At 36.7% G+C, this 23,784-nt stretch overlaps 1 protein-coding gene across 1 annotated transcript in view; it reads left to right on the top strand.

Moving 5' to 3' along the window:
- LOC120517213 (syntaxin-binding protein 4-like) overlaps nucleotides 1-23,784 on the top strand; it is a 173,700-nt gene that overhangs the window by 32,041 nt on the left and 117,875 nt on the right. Inside the window, exons 10-16 of the mRNA XM_039739381.1 lie at nucleotides 2,655-2,729; nucleotides 6,455-6,531; nucleotides 6,813-6,873; nucleotides 7,563-7,695; nucleotides 14,910-15,016; nucleotides 17,150-17,390; nucleotides 19,443-19,497. Of these exons, the coding sequence (XP_039595315.1) occupies nucleotides 2,655-2,729; nucleotides 6,455-6,531; nucleotides 6,813-6,873; nucleotides 7,563-7,695; nucleotides 14,910-15,016; nucleotides 17,150-17,390; nucleotides 19,443-19,497 (749 nt within the window). The remainder of the gene's footprint in view (nucleotides 1-2,654; nucleotides 2,730-6,454; nucleotides 6,532-6,812; nucleotides 6,874-7,562; nucleotides 7,696-14,909; nucleotides 15,017-17,149; nucleotides 17,391-19,442; nucleotides 19,498-23,784) is intronic.

Here is a 23,784-nt window from a genome sequence, read left to right as displayed (position 1 = left end):
AGCTGCACTCCTTATTATTCTGTAACTGTAGTTTGACACTCTTGCCTAAGTTCAATTTTATAATTACAAATGCTATTTCGAATAGCATTAATTGAGTCTGTACTTTCCTTAGTCTTCTCTCTTTTTTATTGCTGTTTTTGTCACCCTGCCTTCTTACTTTAATTTTTCATTTTGTTACTATTCATCCATTTGCCCTTTATTAGTAATTACTTGTACCTTGTTCTGACCATATGCTTATTTATAAGTTGCATGTTTCTCATTATTAGATCTCATGTTTCTCATTATTAGATCCACTTAAAGCAACATACTAGTAAAACTTTGTCTACGCCATTTTTCTAACATCCTTATCACAACCCTACAGTCAGCTTGTGGGAGCCATAAACAAAGATATATACACATGTATACGTTTTACCTTTTTCACATAAGAGGTGACAAAACTGTTCTCTATATATATGATCTGGATAGGTCCTGGTCTTCCCTTTTTCAAGAAGCCCAGCTGTTGGTTTAAGTACCAAACACATTCAGTTCACTTCCTTCCAGCATTAATAAACTTGCTAACCCATTACACATTTGTTATCTCCTACTCAACAGACTTGGACGACTTGTGTTTAACGCCACCATCTGCTGCTTCCAGAAGGGAGTGCAAAATGCATGTTTTTTTCTGTTCTCTCTACTCATTCAGGCTTTATTTTTTCTTTTTTGCATTAAAAATTTCTTGAGGGAAGAGCATCATAACATGTTCCTCTAAATTTAAATTAAAAAGACATTGTGTTTAAGTAAAGTTAGAATTATTGTAGACATCTTGTTATAAAAAATGCAAAATATATATTTTTTTAAATCCTTACTGAAGTACAAACACCTCCCAACTTGATTAATGAGTCCTTCTCTGTAGAACTTTTTGCCTCAAAACTCAACAAAAACATTTCATTGTGCAATCACTGATATAATCTCAACACCAGGTCATTCTTATTGTGGAAAGGAGAACTGAGTCTGTCTCGCACATCATTGAGTATAAGATGCAAAGCAGTTCTTGGTGAGGTGCCAGGCCATTGCAGGGCCCACACACTTGCACTCACATAAAGACAATTTAGAATTGCCAGTTAAAGTACATATGTTTTTCAAATATGGGGCAAAAACCAGGTTACCAGTAGAAAAACTGATGCAGACACCCGCATAGTCTGCATTTGAATCTCATGTCCAGCTTGACAAGGAATCAAATGGATGATGGTAGATCCATGAGGCAGCATTGCTAACCACTACCCCACTATGGTGTTAGTCTTAATAATGATATAAAATGCAAATAAAAAAATATATATTTTTAGCAGTCTCCTTGTTGACTTTACCTTGCTTGTATTTGTTATTATGCTTAATTTAAAAGTAAAAATGAAACGGTAGATAAAATGTATTAAGAAATTCTAAACTCCAGAAGTGTCACTATGCAATAACAGTGTGAGGTGTTATCTTATAATATTTTGGAATAAAAGCAGTTTGCATATTTCCAAAAAAAGCAGTTTGCATATTTCCAAACTTCAGTGTGAAAATGCAATATTTGTGATTATCCATGTACATATGGTATATAGTATAGTAGTTTGATTAATTAGGGACTTCTCAAGTTCTTTCTCAAAGTTAGTTTTCATTGTATGGATCTTTACATTCTGAAGATGATTGTTTCCATACCCTGATATAAACAATACTTAAAATGTTGCAGGTTTTTTTTTTTACTGTAGGGTGGTGTTTGGTATATTACTTTATAAAGTTGTGGTAGGGTATAATTTTATTTTTATTGCAGTGTGTTTGTTGAGAGAAAATGATTAGCTGAGTTGCCTCGAAAGCTTGCATATTGTAATCTTTTTAGTTAGCCAAGGTGTCATTTTGCTTAGCTTTTCTCTACATTCATAATGGCTAACATGGTACAACACCCTAGTACTACTTTGAAGCTTGTATTTTCTATGTGTGTGATAGCACATGAATGCAGCACAAGCCTGTACTTACCACTAACATAAATATATCCATCCATTATCCAACCCGCTATATCCTAACTACAGGGTCACAGGGTTCTGCTGGAGCCAATCCCAGCCAACACAGGGCGCAAGGCAGGAAACAAACCCCGGGCAAGGCGCCAGCTCACCGCAGGGCACGCTCACACACACACCCACACACTAGTGACTATTTAGAATCACCAGTGCACCTAACCTGCATGTCTTTGGACTGTGGAAGGAAACCGGAGTACCCGGAGGAAACCCATGCAGACACGGGGAGAACTTGCAAACTCCACACAGGGAGGACCCAGGAAGCAAACCCGGGTCTCCTAAATGTGAGGCAGCAGCACTACCCACTGCGCCACCATGCTGCCCAAGACCTAGCAAATAATTTTAAATTATTCTATTAGTTATCTTTGACAGGTAGTATTTAAATAAAATATGTATTGCAAAAAGTACTCATGCAGAAATTTTGGAAATCAATAAGGCCGGTCCCATGACAAAACAGAGCAGATTGTAAACATTCCAGTTAATTAAACAATTTCTGCAGCATAAATAAATATATAAATATAATATGCGTTAATGTACTATACTATATAGCAAGAGCATATTTACTGCAATTCTCATCTTTTAATATCTCAATTTATGTCTAATTGTTGCAATCTTTTGTTTCAGAGCAGTTGAAATCTTGCGGACTGCTTCTGCCTCCAATCACTTGTCACTCCTGATTACAAGAGACGAAGAATCCAAGTAAGAAAAGAAATTGAAACTTTTATTACAATACCACAGAACATGGTTTTCTTTGTCACTTGTTTGTATATTGTCACTATTGTGGGTTCTGTAGCATTTAAAAGATTTAAGATGGAACCACTTTGTATGCTTCCACTCTCATTGTTTATTTCAGTCTTGAGAGAAAGATTGGAAGTGCTCAGAAACTAGTACAGCACAGTAAAAGATCAAATGTGGCTGTGGTTCTTCACAGTAGGGCACTGGTGCCCTGGCAGTCAGGGCTCAGTAAAATTCAATGATATTGTCCTCTGAATCATTGTCAAGGTTTCCAACAGCTAGTTTCCAGCGCAACCGGCTGCATCCTGCAAGAGAACATCCTGGCAGGTTGAGCACTCTCCATGAGGTCTACAAAAGTGGGGAATTCAAAATACGAGGAGTGTCTCTTAAAATTTGTTGTTTGAGAAAGGCTAAAGGTCCCAATTTTTCTCACATTCTATAACTTTGTTTTCAATTCTGACTTTCAACAATGTTAAGCTTTCTATTGGGTTTTGTTAGGCATATAGCTAGGAGTTGTGTGGGTTATGTTAGCAGAAGTTGCAGCTACTTCTATAGAAATTTTGGTAACAGATGCACTTGGCTGTTTGACAAGGCGACATGTCTTGCACTGTTTAGGCTGTCTAGACAAAAAAGCAAAGTGATCACCCTTTTAGACCTAATATTCAAACTAATATTTATTTGCCAGTGTGTATTTTGGTGCGTCAAGGTGCTTTTCTAAGAAAACCCAGTACATAATGTTTAATTACAGCTACATTATAGGGAAAGTAATGACAAAACTGATCAATTGCTCTATATAAATAAATCAATGCAATGAAGAACTAACATTAAATAAATCATTTCTAGATGTTTTTCTTTGGTAGCACAGTAATGTAGTAGCTATTGTTCTGTATCCACATTTCATGTCCATGTCTGTGGGTAATACTGCAGGGTCCACAAGCATCATAGCCATGTTTATTTAGTTTTTTTTTCAATGAATCATAAAAAATATGCTCCAGTTAAATGAAATAATGAAAAGATTGTCAGATTTTGTCTTTATCATAGTGAAAAACACCACTCTGTAGAATTGCCGTTGCCCAAGCTTCAAACCAACATCTGGGAGGAAAGTGACTGAAATTGGCAACCTCAATGTTAACATTAACTAGCTGAAGGCATTTGTAGGCCTGCATGTGTAATGAGAGTGATTGGATTAACCTAAAAAATCCATTTGTGGTTCCAGGAACCTCTGAAAACAAGCAGTTGAATTAAAACCCAATCCTGTTTCCACTAGTACCTGGAGGTTGTTAAAAAGTGTTAAGAACCTGAATTCCTTTCCCAGAGCAAGGTTCACCTTTCCAATTGTAGGTTTTCTGTAATGCAAGAATCTAGCAATGTCACTTCCTTGTGCATTTCAAAATAAAATCTCAGTCTACCATTTTTTCTAAAAAAAAATACATGCATGTTTACATGTTAAGCATTTTTATTTATTTCAATTTTAGTACAATAAACATCTGCTTGATTTTTGTTTTGTACCACTTTGAGGGATAGGACTCTTCATTTCTGATTTTTTTTTTTTTATTTGTTGCAGATTCCTACCCCATATTTAATGTTTGTCAGTTTATCCAGTCTTTGATGAGCCAAAGCTTAACTAGGCAGCTTATGGTAAAATGTGGAAAACTGGGTCGTAAATATTATTCCTTGTCCCCCAAGAATGCCACTTTACTTTTATTAAAAAGTAGTTCCTTAATCATATTATTTCATTGTGTATTAAAGATGATTAATAATATAAAAATGATTTGCTGAAAGAAAACTTTTGCAATTTTGCAGAGACATATAGTTATTCCTGTGCTCTGCCATTTCCTGGTAGTTGTTATCAGTGAGAGAGATCCTAGGTTTGCTCTCCCAATATTAGATTCCCTGGAGTTAAACTGGAAAGTAAAATGTCTGGATTCAGTCAGTACGCTTAAAACCAATGGATGCATGTTTAGTTTTTAAGACTACTTCTCTTGCCTCTTCATTTCTTTGTGTGGTTTTCCTTATAAAAATAAAAGTGACTTTTGATACTTTTCATTTTTCCGACATTGAAAAGATATTCTTAAAACTGAAATGACAGAATGAGGTCTTGTTCCCAGCAGAGGGTGCCAAAGCTTTGTGATTACCCTTGAAAGCTGGTTTGTTTGGTCTCAACGGTGGCCACAAAGGGAAAATATTATTGAAAGTTTTTTGTCAGGTGCTGCTTTTATACTAGTTGATGCCTGAACACTAAAATGATTTTCCTTTTCAACAGTTAAAAAGAAAAATATAAAAGAAAAATGAATGGGAAACTGTCTGTTCTCTGTCTTCCACTGGACTCTCTTTAAATTGAGAAGGCTTGTTTCCCATCTTCACACAAATTCTACATTCCAACATGTTGTATGTTGCATGATAGTGGTGTGTGGTATAAATCAAGCTGTGTTTTTAGTATGTGTTCAGTTGAGTGTTTTGGATGATCAAATCGAGCATGATAGTTGATGCTAGACATGACTAGCATCTTCTAAGTGGCTGTTTTTTTGGGGTTTTGTACCAACAGTGTTTCAAGAAGGTAGTGAAAAAAACAAAAAAACTATTAGTGATAGTCTTGTGGATGAAGATGGATTGCAGATTAGAGGGGTCAAAGGAGAATGGTGGTGTTGTACAAACAAATAGAGAGGCCACAATCGGGCAAATCACATCTGAACTTAGCATTGATATGCAAATGTAATCCCAGTCTGCACCACTTATCAAACTTTGTCTTGTATGAATTACAGCATCCAGAAACCAAGTTCGATGCTAAAATTGTTAGCATTAAACAAGGTGTGTCTTCCAGTGGTAAGAGGAGCATCACAACTGGATTGTTAAGACATGGTGAAAAAATGCTTGATTTGATGAATCCTGATTCCATTAGCATTATGTTGATGGCAGGATCAGGATTTGGTTGAAGCAACATGGGTCAGCAGTTCTGTTTGGTGTCAACAGAATAGGCTGATGTTTACAGTATAATGGTCTGCGGAATGTTTTTTCTGATGTGCCCTGATATCCATTAAAGACATCTGGTTGATGAAGTGTATCTGATTGTTTTTATGGATGGCCACAAAGCATATACTTTCAGCAAATTGTACTGGGAATGTTACAGCAAATTTTAATTGCTTCATTGACTTGCATAGTCACGTGAACTCAACCCTTTGGAATGTGCTGAAAAAGGACGTTCACAGCAAGACTGTGTAGCTCTCCAGTATGCAGCATATGTACAGAATAGATCCAGGGACTACGCAGGCTACTGAAACAGTTTTCATCATTCCCAGAATATAAAACATTCCTGAGCATCTTGTACATTCCACTCTTGTTGAGTCCATGGTGTCCTGGAGGACAAAGGATGTTCAACACTCTACTAAGTAGGTGTATCTGTTAAACTGCAACTCAGTGGAGGTCCCTTTTGATGGCACCAAGGCAGATCTGTAGTCAAGTTATGGAAAATTATCATGTCTTTATCATTATCAATTTTAATTTTGTATGTCGTACATCATTGTAACATCGAAGTAAATATTGCCATTCATGGGTGCACTACGTGTTACTTTTAGAACAGAAGATTTTTATTGTGGAAATTTGCTTTGAGTCAATTTTTTTTTAAGAATTTTACTATTGTAGAAAAAAAACGGTACATTTTATGTCCTCTTTTATCTGTTACCTTTTATCAGAAGGGAATACATGGAGCTGTTCAAGTGTAGCCCGAATACAAATTCAGAGCGCCTCTCTCCTACTCCTCCAATGCCTGGTATGTTTAGATAACCTGGTCTTCCTGTAAATGTGCCAGATTATTATAAAATAAAAGTAATGTTTTGAAGCAGCTTTTAAAAATTAGTTTATTTTATGTTTGTGTATGTTGTAGATGTTTTAAGCTTTTTCAGTGTGATAGTATTATTAAAAAACGGTTAACTTTAATAAAGTAAAATAGTAAAAGTCATTGCTTACCTTTCAGTAGTGTAAGAAATGTGTAGCATAATTTCCAAATGTTATGTTTCTTTAAAGGCAAAATAAAAGATAATGTCTCCTCAGATTCCTCTTCAAGATCTTCAAGTCCTCAACTACAAAATCCCAAAGATTTTAATGGATTTATGTAAGTAAAACTTTTGTGTAGGGCATAAACTCTACTGTAAAGTGTTATAATTCTTGTGTTAAAGGAGTAGTCTCAACACACGATAAAGGTTTGGGGCAGCTACCCGTATACTGCAAAAGGGTAAAGTAAACAAAGATGCTGTGTTTAGCTTGAGTTCCAGAACTGAACTGATGAGATTTTGAAAGATGGTGGTTTTATAAGCCATGAACCGGAAGTGATGTCATCTGGCCGGAATCGGAACTGGCGTCATAATTACATACACCCTTCTAAATGAATCCTTATATACCCTAGCCATGTTGCATGACAAAAGTCTAAGCACTAAGTAGAATTTTTTTTAACTCTTTTTCACTTTTGTCAGTTCTAATGTCTCTAGATTTAACATTTTTGTTTACTTGTATGCTACAAATTATTAGAAATTGTGTATAACTGCTGCTTTTTATTTGTAAGTTTTAAAATATTACATTTCCAACATGGAGCTCTTGAAGTCAATGATTGTAAACATATGGAAATGTTGGCCAGCTGCTTGTTACTACAGGGTTATCAGTATAGCAGTGGAATGTCTGTTTATGAGAGGTTTCTTAGCATAGACCCATCAGCCGGGTGGATATGATGCACAGGCCTTCTAAAAAGTGCAACCCAAGTATAAACCCTCATATAATGGTAATGTCCCTACTTCCATGTCTCTTCAGTGATGGTGCTGTTCAGCTGATTTGCATTTCCAGTGGAACAGGACTGGGCCTCCGCATTATAGGAGGAACCAACAGGCCTGAAGGCCCAATGGTGTTCATTCAGGAAATTATACCTGGTGGAGACTGTCACAAGGTGAGTTTGTCCACTTTTATCAAATCCTTTGTCAAATTCTCTACTAGGAGCTGCTCCTAAAATATGAGATTGGTGCCTAGATACAACTTTAAAGTTGGTAGAAGTCTACGTACATTTGTTGTTGATTTATGTTGTCTTAAATGTTGATTTAAATTTATTTTTAGCAAGATGTTTGTCCCTTCCTTATATTTCCTAGGCTTGTCCACAAACTTTGATAATGTTACTATATATTTCTAAAGTCAACTCAACATTTCATTTTTTTATTCATTTGTTTACATAAGTGCCATTTTTTTCAGTTTTTTCAGATATAGTACTGAACTTTTTTTACTTTGATGTACTTTTTATGCATACACATTTCTTGCATTTGATTTGTGCATGGATAAACAAAGACGCACAACAGCAAATTTGTTCCCAGCTGGGGCAGCAGCTCATTCATTGTCATTAACACCTGAACATCTTTGTTCAAAATTTTCAGGTTTTTAAATACTGTCCAGAAAGCAGTGCGATAAAGAGCAACAAACAAGAGCAATTGCACTGCTTAGCATATTAAAATCACAATAATGATATACACTTTTATTGAACCACTAGACATTAAGCCCGTTACAATAACGGGCGCTAGAACAGTAGTGCATAAACATTAGTAGGAACAGTTTATATTAAATGCCAAGGGACCTTGACCTCATTCTGTTTGTTGTCTTAATTTTTTTTTGTCAAAAATATTTTTGCAAAAAGTCTAAAGGAGGGGTCCTCAATCACGGTCCTGGAGAGCCGCAGTGGCTGCAGGTTTTTGCTCCAACCCAGTTGCTTAATAAAAAGCACTTATTGCTAAAGTAACACTTCTGCGTCACTTTAGTGATTTTGAGTCCTTATTGCTTAATTTTGTCTTAAACAGCTATTTTAATTGCTCCTTATTATCAATAACATGCAAATGACAAGATAGAGCAGCATTTCTCCATTTAGCTTATTTACATTTACACCTGTGTGTATTTATCTGCACTATTGGGTTTAATTAAATACTTGAAGAAAAATGAAGAGAAAAAAGTGAAGGACTGAGAACTACTCGTCCATTTTAGCCTTCAAATCATTTGCATGATAGAAAGGGAAAGAAAATCTAGGATCTGAGAATGACCTGACATAGCAGAGTTAATTTAATTTCATAGCTTGTTAGTGCTTTATTGGCAAGAATTGCTTTCTAATTAAGCAACCAGGTCAGAACAAAAACCTGCAGCCACTGCGGCTCTCCAGGACTGGGATTGAGGACCCCTGGTCTAAAGTAAAATAATAATCAAAACAAAATAGAAACGTACAGTATATGACAATACAGTTAGTATAATTAATATTGCCTCAGTGTAAAACTTTGTAACAATCTGTAATTCTGTAATACACAATATCTGAAGAAGATATTTAGGAAAAATTTTCTATTTTTTTACCTCATGAAATGTTTCTATAAAATTTCATTATAGACAACATGATCCTGATCCTCAAGGGAGAGGACGCTGGCGTTGAATGTTCGCCGCTTCTCCCTCCGAGTCTGAGTTTGTAGTATTGTTTGTCGTGGATTTTACGCATTTTTATCAAAATTTTGTTGTCTATTCACCTGTTGTCTGGACATACTGTTTTTATTGTTTGCCGTGGATTCTACGGATTTTTATCAAGTTTTATCAAGATTTTGTGTCTACTCACCTGCCGTCGGGATATTCTGCTTTACCGTTTGTTGTGGATTTTGCGGCATTATCTGGATGGTATCTTTTTCTCCCTCTTCAGTTGGAATGGTGCTCAGCTATTCCAGTTTACAACTTCGCCGACTAAATCCTGTAACCACTCCTGGAATTAACATCCACATCATTAAAGAACTTGGACTTCTTCGCCGTCCTCATTACATTCATAGAGGCTCTGGTCGGAAGTTCATTTTCAATAAACAGCAAAAGTGCTCTGCTACTAACATTCCATCTTTTTGGTCACCTGTCGCACGTGTGATGCGTCATCAGAGCACCGTTGTTTCAAATACTATAAACATTAGAAGTATTGCGAGATCTCTGCACTCTAGCGTGGGAAACAACCGAGCCATTGTGAGAAATACCGTGAGATCCTTACATCCCCGGCTGGATTTATTTTTTGGAGCGGATTCCAAGCTGCGTGGAGTGGATTTTAATGTTTTGAGACCTGTACTGAGATTTACTCCACAATCACTGGTCAAATTTGAATTGTTTAATACTCAATCCATTAGCAATAAATCCACACTGATTGAAGAACACATCAGGGAGAAGGGACTTGACTTCATGTGTCTAACAGAAACCTGGCACCAGTCAGAGGTTTACTCTGCCTTAAATGAAGCATGTCCATCTGGCTACAGTTATTTGGAAGCAGCTCGCAGCACTGGGGTGGTGGTGGTTTAGCCATCATCCATCGTCAGGTAATGGGGGTGTCCCCTATTTTGTTACCTGTAACATCTTCCTGCGAGTGTCTTGCATTTAAATGCAAGCCCCCTTTTCTCATGACTGTTCTTCTTATCTATCGACCTCCAAAACCTAACTCTGCTTTTATTCCGAAATGACTGATCTTCTCACAACACTGTGCCACCTCTGCCAACATCATAATCCTGGAGATATAAATATTCATATTGATAATCCTAAAGGTTATCTCACTGTTGATTTTCTTGAGTTGTTAGATTCCCTCAACTTACAACAATATGTTGATGTCCCCACACACTCTAGGGGTCATACACTTGACTTGGTTATTTCAAACGTTGCTTTAATTAGTAATTTACAGGTTTATGATCTTGGTATTTCAGACCACAAAGTAGTGTCAATGGAGCTACCCTTTTTCTCCCCTCGTACCAAACCAAAACGACAGATTCATTTTAGAAATTTGAAGAACATCAATGTGGATGCCTTGGCCCTGGACCTTAAACTTCTTTCTACTGATCTTACCAGTTCCAGCTCTGTTGCTGACCTCGTTGATCTCTACAACCAGTCTCTGAGCAGTCTCCTTGACTTTCATGCCCCTTTAACGTCTAGGTCCGTCTCATTTTGTGCTCAGCACCATGGTACACCTGCGAGCTGCGAAAATGAAGGCGGCTGGGCGTGTCCTTGAGCGACGGCTCAAGGATTCTGGGTTGACTGTTCACAAACAGGCCTATAGGGAACATAGGAGGGCGTATGCAGAAGCTTTGAAGGTTGCACGTCCAGATTCTATTCTACCATCATTACAAATAGCTCCAGGGATCCAAAAACTTTTTCTACTATAAATCATCTTCTTAAACCTCCTTCATGTGCTCATTCCGAGGCCACTGATGAGAGGTTTAATCTGCATATCAATTTTGTCAGACAAAAGGTTTATAACATTCGCTTAATCCTCTCTACCATGGATATTCTGTTATCCTCAACTGTCGACCGCTGCCTGAGACTGTCCAGCCCCTTTGCTCCTTCTCTGTTGCCACACGGGAAGAGGTGGAGGACGTCATCAGGAAAATGAAACCGTCTACCAGTTCCCTGGACCCTTTTCCCTCAGCCTTGCTGAAGGCCAACATTTCTGCTATTTCTACACTTATCACCAGGATTATAAACCAATCCCTTTTGGTTGGCCATATTCCTTCAGCACTAAAAACTGCTGTCATCAGACCTCTACTAAAAAAAACCCACCCTGGATCCTGAAGTTCTGTCTAACTATAGACCCATCTCTAATCTTCCATTTCTTTCTAAAGTTCTGGAAAAATAGTTGCAGTACAACTTCGTGATCATCTCAAACTGAATAATCTGTTTGAAAAGTTTCAGTCTGGTTTTCGCCTGGCCATAGCCCGAAACAGCCCTGGTCAGGGTCACAAATGACCTTCTGATGTCAGCAGATACTGGTTCTCCTTCTTTACTCATTCTCCTTGACCTGACAGCTGCTTTTGATACAATTGATCATAATATTCTTCTTCACCGTCTGCAATACACCCTTGGACTTTCAGGAACTGTTCAAATTGGTTTACATCTTATTTGACGGTAGAACGAGTATGTCGCACTTGGCAGCAAAATCTCACACCCATAATGTTACCTGTGGTGTTCCACAGGGCTCTGTGTTGGGCCCCATCCTTTTCATCATTTATATGCTCCCCTTGGAAGTGTCATTAGCAGACATGGTTTTCTTTTCATTGTTATGCCGATGACACTCAGCTTTATCTTAGGACTACTCCCACCTCCTCTACTGCTCCTCTGCCAACATCTACACTGACTATTTGTTTGGAGGAAATAGAGGCATGGATGAGGCTCAACTTCCTTCAGCTAAACAGATCTAAAACAGAAGCCATTTTAGTTGGCACACCACACCAGTTTTCGTTCCACTACCATCACCAGTATCACTTTTTCTGGAAAAAAGATACCTCTTTCTACATTTGTTACAAACTTGGGTGTTAAAATGGATTCTCAACTAACTTTTGACACCCACATTAAACATCTCTGTAAGTCATCTTTTCACCATCTCAGGAACATTGCTAAACTCCGTCCAACAATTACCCTGGCAGATGCAGAGAGGCTTGTCCATGCCTTTGTCTCGTCCAGGCTGGATTACTGTAATGCGCTCCTCATTGGGATTCCTGGCAAGAGTATCCAGAGACTCCAGTACATTCAGAACAGCGCTGCCAGGATCCTGATGAGGGTGCGAAAGCATAACCACATCACTCCTATCTTGAAAACCCTTCACTGGCTCCTGTACCACTTAGAATTGAGTACAAGGTTTCGCTCCTTACCCATCAGTGCATTTATGGATCTGCTCCCCTGTATTTACAGGAACTCCTTATCCCTCATACTTCCTCACGCACCCTCCGCTCTGTGCATACCAACACTCTTCAAGTTCCCAGAACTAAACTTAGCAGTATGGGTGATAGAGCCTTTTCTTGGTGGCGAGAGGCTGTGGAATTCCCTCCCTCACTACTTGAGAGCCCACAGTCGATCGATGCTTCAAACGAAACCTAAAATTTATCTTTTTAGAAAGGCTTTTGTTAAATTATTTCTATAGATTTTTGTTTGTTAATTTTATTCTTATTTTGTAGCACTTTGAGATTGTTAAATATAAAGCGCGATATAAATAAAATCTATTATTATTTTATTTATTATTAACATGTCTTGTAAATATTCTGTCTGAGTTTGGCAGCAGTTTGCCTTGTTCAGGACCATCTACAACCTTGACAACAACATCTGGAAAACTTCTAACTCTTACATATAACTGGCCGTGGGTGAATACTGGTTCTGTCAAGTAAATGCAAACTTTTTCTAAGGTTTGCTCTTCTGAGTCTTTCTCTATTAGCGTTTTTGTGAAGCTCATTTTCTTTTTCTTCAGTCGATCTATTTGCTCGTATTTTTCTTTGTCTTTCAGCCTTTCTTTTGTTGATGTTTACTTGTTGAGCTGAACGTTCTTCCAGGAGATGTTGCTTCCAGTGTGTGTGCGATTTATTTGCTTATCATGCGCGCGGTGCTAGGCCGTTCACTGTGTGCCCAACTTCCAGTGTGTGTGCGTCCGCGGTGCTGTGCGCATGGGTGGGGCGGGTGCAATGTCGGTGCGGCCCGCATCTTCACCAGAAGACACACACGGACACCTGGACGCACACAGGGGTTTTATTAAAGAGAATGATAGTACACAACATAGTAAGTAGATGATTTACTAGTTACATTTAGCAGAGAAAAGGTTGATTCCTCATTTTTAATTGGAGGATCCCAACTTGTTTAGGGTACGGAGTCACTAATGCTTTAAAAATGAGATAAAATGATTTTGATTTACGTCACCTGGAACATACGCCATAGATACTAATAATTAGCCAGTATTGAATCTCTGTTCTGAATAGCATTTTAAGTTTGATTCCACAGATGCCTAATTGGAATTTAGTTTGTTGATTGACTAGGCCACTATTTTCTGGTACAGTTGCATAATGCTGCATTCTAAAGCTTTGCTAGCATGATCTGGCTTATGATTTCAATTTTTTCATACTGTTCCTTGGCCTCTAAAATGATTTAGTATGGTTTTCAGAGTTTTTGAAGCCAGTTAATCTAGTGCTTATGTTGATTTTTTTTTTTTACAGCAGTGCCAGGTATCTCTTGCTGTCTATAATAGCACCATCACCTTCCACTTTCATTGGTAATTCCAGAGGTTTCCCTTCAGACCATATTTTGCTGCCTCTTGCCGATTTCTAACTGTTCATGCTGATATTCTCTTTTTTCCTATCTGGCTCCTGATTGGCCAATCCTCTGTACTTTGTCACTTTGGTATTGCTTATGCTCCTGGCCACCACATGTCAACTAGTACAAAACCATACCTGAACAATCAAGAAAGTCTGAAATTATATTTTTTTTCTCACATATCTTTCTTGTGATTGCCTGATGGTGTCTTGTGAATGACTTATTTAGAAAGCAGACATTTTGTACTCTCATAGTATGTTGTTTTCCATGGCAGTGTCTCGATAACGTCTCAGTTATAACTGTATTAAAACAGTTACTCAATTTTGCGCAGTTTAGCAGTTATGTATAGATTTGAAGCTCCCCCATTTGTTTTTTCAGTCCAACAATGTTGCAGCATGTTCAGACACTGAAACAGCTAAATGGTTGAACAGTGCCCTCTTTTGGTTGTATATGCCAGAAGTACCCTTAAAGAATGAAAGGAAATGGAAACATTAAGTGGCCATTTTGTCTAGTCAATAGATTACTTAATAGTTGTGTTTTCCTGACCTTCGTATTGTTGCTGTAGGTTATTTTATATTTGGCCGAATCCTTTAAGGTGACTTGTTATATATCCTGATCTTATAAGTCTTAACAGTTGAGTTTTTAATGACTCTCTCAGGGTCACATGGGAAGTCAGATTGAAGAGTTTGAATTGAAAATAGCATGGTCTAAAATCCAGTGCCTAAATGATACTGTTTCAATAACTTGTCACTAGATTTAATGTGAAGATCTGTTTCCTTGGTTTGTGTACTTATACATTTGTTCATCAGAATTGTGTAAAACAGGTCAAAGATTTACACAGAAAAAATCTGACACATTCACAGTGTCAGTGTTCTGAGAACTGTGCACACTTTGTTTAGCTTCTCAAAAGTCAAGCAAAATGACACCTTTTATTGGCTAACTAAAAAGATTACAATATGCAAGCTTTCGAGGCAACTCGGGCCCCTTCTCAAGAAATACTCCTTTCTCAAGGATGAAGAGACTGAGCCCTCATTGTTTACTGTTTCTGTCTTTTACTTTCAGGATGGGCGCCTTCAACCTGGGGACCAACTTGTTTCTATAAATAAGGAGTCCTTAATTGGTATCACTCATGAGGAAGCAAAAGGCATCTTGACTAGGACAAAGTTACGGTACTTTCCTCTGTGTAGCGTAGTATTTTATACTAGGGAAAAAAATGGGAACCTTTTATTTTTATTGGGGTTTTAAAATGCTTTAATTTTCTTTTGCAGTGTAAAAGTCTCTTTTAGACAGCATGTCATGTTACAGACATTTCTTGTCAAATCTCTTTTTTTATTATTATTATTATTATTTTTTTTATTATTACTAAACATTTCATGCTGTAACTTGTCAGTGCCAATCCTCTATCATCCACCCTTTTGCTAGCTGCACTCCTTATTATTCTGTAACTGTAGTTTGACACTCTTGCCTAAGTTCAATTTTATAATTACAAATGCTATTTCGAATAGCATTAATTGAGTCTGTACTTTCCTTAGTCTTCTCTCTTTTTATTGCTGTTTTTGTCACCCTGCCTTCTTACTTTAATTTTTCATTTTGTTACTATTCATCCATTTGCCCTTTATTAGTAATTACTTGTACCTTGTTCTGACCATATGCTTATTTATAAGTTGCATGTTTCTCATTATTAGATCTCATGTTTCTCATTATTAGATCCACTTAAAGCAACATACTAGTAAAACTTTGTCTACGCCATTTTTCTAACATCCTTATCACAACCCTACAGTCAGCTTGTGGGAGCCATAAACAAAGATATATACACATGTATACGTTTTACCTTTTCACATAAGAGGTGACAAAACTGTTCTCTATATATATGATCTGGATAGGTCCTGGTCTTCCCTTTTTCAAGAAGCCCAGCTGTTGGTTTAAGTACCAAACACATTCAGTTCACTTCCTTCCAGCATTAATAAACTTGCTAACCCATTACACATTTGTTATCTCCTACTCAACAGACTTGGACGACTTGTGTTTAACGCCACCATCTGCTGCTTCCAGAAGGGAGTGCAAAATGCATGTTTTTTTCTGTTCTCTCTACTCATTCAGGCTTTATTTTTTCTTTTTTGCATTAAAAATTTCTTGAGGGAAGAGCATCATAACATGTTCCTCTAAATTTAAATTAAAAAGACATTGTGTTTAAGTAAAGTTAGAATTATTGTAGACATCTTGTTATAAAAAATGCAAAATATATATTTTTTTAAATCCTTACTGAAGTACAAACACCTCCCAACTTGATTAATGAGTCCTTCTCTGTAGAACTTTTTGCCTCAAAACTCAACAAAAACATTTCATTGTGCAATCACTGATATAATCTCAACACCAGGTCATTCTTATTGTGGAAAGGAGAACTGAGTCTGTCTGCACATCATTGAGTATAAGATGCAAAGCAGTTCTTGGTGAGGTGCCAGGCCATTGCAGGGCCCACACACTTGCACTCACATAAAGACAATTTAGAATTGCCAGTTAAAGTACATATGTTTTTCAAATATGGGGCAAAACCAGGTTACCAGTAGAAAAACTGATGCAGACACCCGCATAGTCTGCATTTGAATCTCATGTCCAGCTTGACAAGGAATCAAATGGATGATGGTAGATCCATGAGGCAGCATTGCTAACCACTACCCCACTATGGTGTTAGTCTTAATAATGATATAAAATGCAAATAAAAAAATATATATTTTTAGCAGTCTCCTTGTTGACTTTACCTTGCTTGTATTTGTTATTATGCTTAATTTAAAAGTAAAAATGAAACGGTAGATAAAATGTATTAAGAAATTCTAAACTCCAGAAGTGTCACTATGCAATAACAGTGTGAGGTGTTATCTTATAATATTTTGGAATAAAAGCAGTTTGCATATTTCCAAAAAAAGCAGTTTGCATATTTCCAAACTTCAGTGTGAAAATGCAATATTTGTGATTATCCATGTACATATGGTATATAGTATAGTAGTTTGATTAATTAGGGACTTCTCAAGTTCTTTCTCAAAGTTAGTTTTCATTGTATGGATCTTTACATTCTGAAGATGATTGTTTCCATACCCTGATATAAACAATACTTAAAATGTTGCAGGTTTTTTTTTTTACTGTAGGGTGGTGTTTGGTATATTACTTTATAAAGTTGTGGTAGGGTATAATTTTATTTTTATTGCAGTGTGTTTGTTGAGAGAAAGAAAAGCATGAGAGATGCAGTGATTTAGCTGATCTGTAGGCTACATTTACCAGAAACTGTTTTGTTGTTCACCATGTAGGCTTGAATCGACCATGGAAATTGCCTTCATTAGAACAAGAACGGCTAGCTCCAGCAGCTTACCCAGCTCTCTTATTGGTATGCCTTTAGCTAGCAGCGTTGATGAAGTCATGAAGCCTTCTGGATTTTACTCTCTCTCTTCTGCAGCATGGGTGGGAGCATGTGCTGACAGCCTTGTCCCTAAACTAACCTCGACTCCTAATTCTGAGAGTGACACATCCTCATCAGGAAAACTTCACAAAGTAAGAGTCATACAAAATAAGAATTATGTTGGAGGTCTAATGGGAAAGGATAATTCTTCCCTTCTATTATCTTTTTTTTGTGAGACTGATTTTTAGATCTCATTTTGGAGAGAGAAAATCCTATAAGCATCTTCCTCATAAGCAGACATTTATTTATTTAGCTCTTCTTTTACAGTACTAATTTGTAAGAGCAATTGAATACTCTGTGTGTTCGTGTATGTGTGATATACAGTACTTGGCATAAATTAGTATACCCAGTTTTAAAATTAAGATTTTTATAAATTTCTCAGTGAACCCCAGAACAATTAGCAGAATTTTGACAACTGAATTTTAGTAAACATTTCTTTTAGTAACAACTAGCCCCCCACTCACTTTGCTCGCCAGTCCCCCAGTCTGCACTATGTGCCAGCCACTTTGCGTCTGTGCCACGCACGTATGTGGATTTCACTTTCACCAAACAACAAATATTCTAATTCTCGCGGATACGCCTCTTCATTGGGAAGAAACACTACTTTTCCTTGATGGCAGCACGAATTAGATGATCTACAAGTTTCCGACATAAAGTGTAAATCCGAAAAATATATTCGATCTCTTTTCACTGTTCCGTTATTTCACTGAGTAATTTCCGTTTGTTTGCGCTAATGCGATCTTGACTCTAATTTTTTTTGAGACTTTCGAATTTTAGTACTTTCATTATCTCTAACCTGCTCTGCATGTATATCGCACCGTTTTTGAATTCTTTACTACGTTCTACTTTGTCGTCTACTCTTTGTCTTTTATTTCCGGCCCCAGGTGTGGTTAAATCTCTTGGCACAAAGTCTCGTCTAGCGGGACTTGAAAGTATCTCTATGAAAAGGTCACGTCTCGTCCCAGGCCAAGAAGTCTTGTCTCACCCCTGGATTTTTTTTGTATAATAGAGAGATTTAAAAGCTTGGTCACCAACATCATTTGAATAAGAAAATAATTTTGTTTAAATGAGGTATTGCATAAATTAATACACCAGCAACTCTATTATTTTGCATTGCCCATATGATTTTTTTTTTTTTAAGAACAGCATCAGATCTTCTAGTCATGGAATGAACATGTTGGCGACATGCTCCAATATTGTCTGTCTTTCTCCGTTCTTAGAGAATGAGTTCTTTCAGAGTCTGGATACTGGAGGGAATGATGTTCAATCTGTCTTTTTAGAACTCCCCACAGGTGTTTTATTGGGTTGAGGTTGGGTAACAAGTTTGGCCATTGAATCAGTTTCACTTTGTTCTTCCTCAGAAATGCAGCAGTGGCCTTGGATGTATGTTTTCAGTCATTATTATGTTAAAAGTGCATGGAGAAATGGTAGCATCTTCTCCTTTAGTATTGTGTAATACATCTGTGAATTCATACAGTAATTCCATGAATGAAGTGCAATTTCCTGACACCTGCAGCACTAATACAATCACACAGAAGACCACTGCTTTAATAATTTTTTTTTTGTCATGTGATTTTTTCACTTTCTTGTGGTGCCATTGTTTTCAGCATTGAATGAAAGTTGATTTTACTTGTTAAATACCACTTTTAATTTTCAATTATTTGGTGGTAACCTGTGTGATGACTGATTAGACTCTGTTGTTGAATTCCTGTTAATTACCAATTTAACAAGTGTTATTCCTAGGATCTTTATTGTTTTCCTGCTGAAAAATCTCATTTGAAACCAATAAACCAGATTTGCTGGACTGATTCTATGGTATAGGATCCCATATGAAGTATTAATTCTAAAAGGAGACAGATTTTCTTTTGAAAAAATCTTTTGGGGTGTACTCATTTATACTGAGTACTGTATATAATATAGCTAGAAAATGCATTATTTGTAAAGCAAGGTAGGGTGTTTGGTTTTTTTTCTTTACTTTTCCTTACTTTATATTTGCTTGTTGTTTTGAATCATTTATTGACTACGAGTTTGGTGTTTAGTTCAGAACCTACAGTCATTTAATTATTTTTAAAATGCAACATAAAAGTCCAACTATTTTTGTTGCAAGGTTTATACTAAGGGGTTTTTGATTTCTTTTCTTTTAGGTATTATCTAAGAAGTTCTCTTCTGAAAGTCATCTCTCTGAGTTTCCCAGTTCAGGTATCTTGTATGTTAGTGTGAGTTCAAAGTCAAGTAAGCATAAATGGGTACAGTACTCTGTTAATATCTTTTGAAACACATTTTTTGTAATTTGCACCTATAAATGTTAAGTATAAATCCGATTAAACTCCTTCACAGATTACAGTTCATTCAAAACTCTAATGCCATGATCATCAAATACACCAAGATAGCAGACCATTCTACACCTCACCTGATTTGACTCCATTTGCTCCCCATGGGATAGATCAACTTCAAAATTTTTCTCCTCAAATTTAAAGCTTTACATAACATGTTACCAGCTACGTCAATATACTCCTCCAATTGTTCTTTCCCTGTGATCCTCATCTTCAGGTTTACCAACTGTCCCCAGTTTTAACCTCAGTACTATGGATCTTGGGGCCTTTTCTTTTGTTGCACCCAACCTCTGGAGCACTTTATCCTCTCCCATCCACAATATGGACTCTTATTACAAACTTCAAAACTGCTTTAAATACCTATTTATTCTGACATACTTTTACACGGTGAGCCAACAGTTCTGTATGATATCTGCTACTTACTGTTGCCCATAATTGCTCAGTTCATACTGTTTTCACTTTTGATAATTTGATTATTTATTGTTATAAATTGTTTTAATTTTTACTGTTGTTTTATTACCGTGGATCTTTCTAATGGTATGTGAAGTGACCTTTGAATACTATGAAAGGTGCCTTAAATACAATAATTTATTATTATTATTATTATTATCAGCAATTTCTCAGCAGTCACATATCAGTGCTCACTTGTGATTAGATTTTCATTTTTGACCGCATTATGTGTTTAATAACTGAATTGAGCTTCATTTCACGATAGTTATTGGATATTGTACATGTGGTGCATTTATTTTGCATTAACATTTATAATTAGTTTTGCAGCTCTGACTTGAGACCTGTAAAAAATAAATAAATAAAAATATGAAGGTGAGAGTCTGCAGGTTAATGGAGCCAGGCATGCAAGAGCAGTGTTTCCCAAACTCGGTCTTGGGGAATCCCTGTGGCTGCAGGTTTTTGTTCCAACCAGCTTCTGTTTTTAATTGAACTCCTAGGCTAATTAAGCAAACTGATATTTTCCAAGTTCTGTGTTTAGGGAACAATATAGAAATTAGAAAACAAAGTTTGCCAAAAAAAAAATTTTAAAATGTACCAAGCAGTTATATAGGAATAATTATTGTTTTCTTTTTAACAGTATTTTCTTCTTGATTTTCATCCTACTTTTCAAGGTGTTCTAATTGTTTAATTAATCCGTTATTTACTAATTAGTGGGTCTGACTCTAAAGTAGTTGCAGCCTTTGATTATTCAGTGTTGTTTGCCTGGGTGTCTGATCTGCTTGTTTCAAATTGTCATTAATAAGATGCATCAAAGGGGAAAAACTGCACAGAAAAAGGAAAAAATATAATGAAATCAACAAAAGAGAGTTAAGCATTTAAATCTCTAGCAAAAGCAGAAATATTTATAAATGCCATATAAATGTAAAACTCGTGCTACTATGCTTTTCTGAATGTCGAATAAAAGAAAAAAAAATGAGCTCAGTGTTATCAGGTGTTGTCACTGATTAGGAATGTGGTTGGAACAAAAAACTGCAGCCACAGGGGTTCCCCAGGACCGAGTTTGGGAAACACTGTGCTAGAGTGACATAAAAGAAGTGGCTGAACGTCCCAGTAGCTTGTACTGAAAAGAATTAGGAGATGGGTAGAACAGTGAGCTGAACACTGCTCACAAACACGGTGATCCTGTTGAGTTTTATAACTTTACCAACATCTCCTAAAACCAACAACTATAGATAGTCCAGGTCCCTGTCAGACAAAAGCTAATAAACGGTCCTTGAAAAGGATTTGAACATTTGGTGCCTGTTAGTCAGTCTTTCCTCCACCACACTTCCAGTTGTTCCAGTACATTGAACCTGTTAAGGAAGATGGTTGTTGGAGGAAGTATAGGATATGATAATATTATATTTTGTTTGAGCAGAAGGTATTAACATAGCAATTTTTTTATTTCATTAATTAATATTCACTATTATGATACCAGATTTAGTGTGGAGTATTCAGTGTTACCATAGTGTTTATTGGGACTGAAACTGAAAGTAACATGCCACTTGTTTAGTTGCAACAGCTGTTTCAACTGAAGTGTTACCGTCGTAAAACCTTATAGATTCTTACCCAGGCACCAGCCCTGCCCTAAACCATATTAAAGTAATGTATAATCTATAATCAGATATATGAATTCAAAAGAGATATGACATGAATTTATGTAAAAAAGACGCACAGGGGACAGGAGAGAAATTATACTGAAATTAAATAATTCACTGCAGTTTTGTTGCTTCAATTTAATAGTTCATGCCTTACAATTCACAATGATATACTTAAATAATTTGATGCTTTGATTATAAAATCAGTGCCTAAAGAGTGAACTGGATGGTTCTCCTTCATAAGCAAGTGGCACAAGCTGCTCAAAAGCAGCACTTAGACCAACAGAAGTAGGTGCTCAAGAACCATCCATCCATCCCCAGCACATGCCTGCTATTTCTCTCTGAATTCTGCTTCTTTTTAAAAATTGTGTGGTACTTTCTTTCCCAAATTATTTAACCAAGGTAGTGCTTTGGGTCCTGTCTGTAAGCTACACTGACACATTTCCTGCACTAAAATGTGGAGTAAAGGCAGCTTCCCTTGGGCTATTTTGTACAATAAGAATATAATTCATGCAAAACTGAAGTGGCCTATAACAAAGCATATAATTTAAAGCTATAACGTGTCCTCATGGTGCATATTGTCTTTTTAGGGTATATCAAGGCATAAGAAGAGAGCAGATATCTTTCTTCTTGGTTTTTGTTTGTAAATATTTTAAAGACCTTAACTAGTACAGTGAAAACACTCTTCTGTCAAATAGCTTGGGGTCTTACTTGGGTTTAGTAGGGGCAACATGCTTTTTTTTCTCAGTTAAAAAAAATCCCATAATGTTAGCCTTTTCCTTTTTTCCCTGACGGGTAGGTTGCTATGGAGACCACACATTCACTGCTAGCAGTGGCAGGCAGAGATGAAAAGGTGTTCAATGGAAATTCTAATTGTTCTGTCCATGTATAGCTGGCCTCATCATCCTTGGCCCTCACCTCTACCAGTTCCCAAGCCTTTGTTTCCCTCCATGTAGATTTGTCTTTTCTCAGAGGTTTGCATCCCCATTTTCCTTCATCCTAATATACAAACAGTTCTGCTTTATACTCCAGAAAATAAAATTGGAAGGCCTTCATCGCTGCAGATCACCATTGCCTTTGTTTTACAATCTTTTTGTTAAGTAGTATTTTTAGCGCTACAAGTTTTTTCTTGTAATTCACAAACTTCTAGCCATCTTTTTTTATTTCATGTTTTTAATATTTTGATGATTTAATTGGAGAGCACTCCTCTTGCATCATTTCCCATCTGGAATGGTTGCAAGGAAACTTGTATAGCAAACATGGTGTGTGATCAGGATGTGGGTATAAATCTAATCAACCTTGGCCTTTTCCTACTGCCTGTAGTTTTTACGCAGGGTAACTTATGGGTAAAATTATGACTTACAGTGTTATTGCCTCCTGAGCTCTATAAAGTCTTTTAAAGGGCTAAGTTTACAAGCTGTCATACCAGTGAGCCATCTGCTATCCTTTGTTGACCTTGAAATTATCTTGCCTGTTAACTCCATAGGACTGTTGACTCCAATTGTATTCCACTATTCTCAGCTAAGTATCACTTCTTAAAGCAGTCAGCCTTGGAGAACGTTTGGGGTCTTGCCAGCTCAGATGCTTATATGTCTGTTAAGATGATTAGTATGATTAAGTAAAGCTGGGTTCCCTGCTTTCTAGAGCCATCTAAAAGGAATACGTTTCATATCTTCTCACTATGATGGGTGTGGGGATTCCTGTCCAGGATACACACAACATTGACAAGGTCTGTCGTCACTTGTGGCATCTGTCTGTGTACAGTATATTGGCTTGCAGAGCTGCTTTTTCACTGCCTGTGCCTCTGTCTGACTCTTTTTTAAAAGCACTCCCCAAAATCCCAGTACTTATTCTAGCCTTTTGCCATTGTTGTCACATTCATGCATCTAACAACCTTGTGCCACACAAGAAACTATTTACAAAGACAACAAATGAGTGAAGGTCTTAAATCTGAATACATCAGTACATATAATGATCTAGTTAATAAAATGTAAATAAAATAACAAAACCAGTATTTATGTAATAATTGCCTAAAAACAAATAATAATGATTATTCCTCACTACTT

The sequence above is a fragment of the Polypterus senegalus genome, chromosome 17 (genome assembly GCF_016835505.1).
Source record: "Polypterus senegalus isolate Bchr_013 chromosome 17, ASM1683550v1, whole genome shotgun sequence".
NCBI classification, from domain to species: Eukaryota; Metazoa; Chordata; class Cladistia; order Polypteriformes; family Polypteridae; genus Polypterus; species Polypterus senegalus.
Note: the sequence above shows the minus strand (reverse complement) of the source record. Positions and strands in the feature narration are given on the sequence as shown.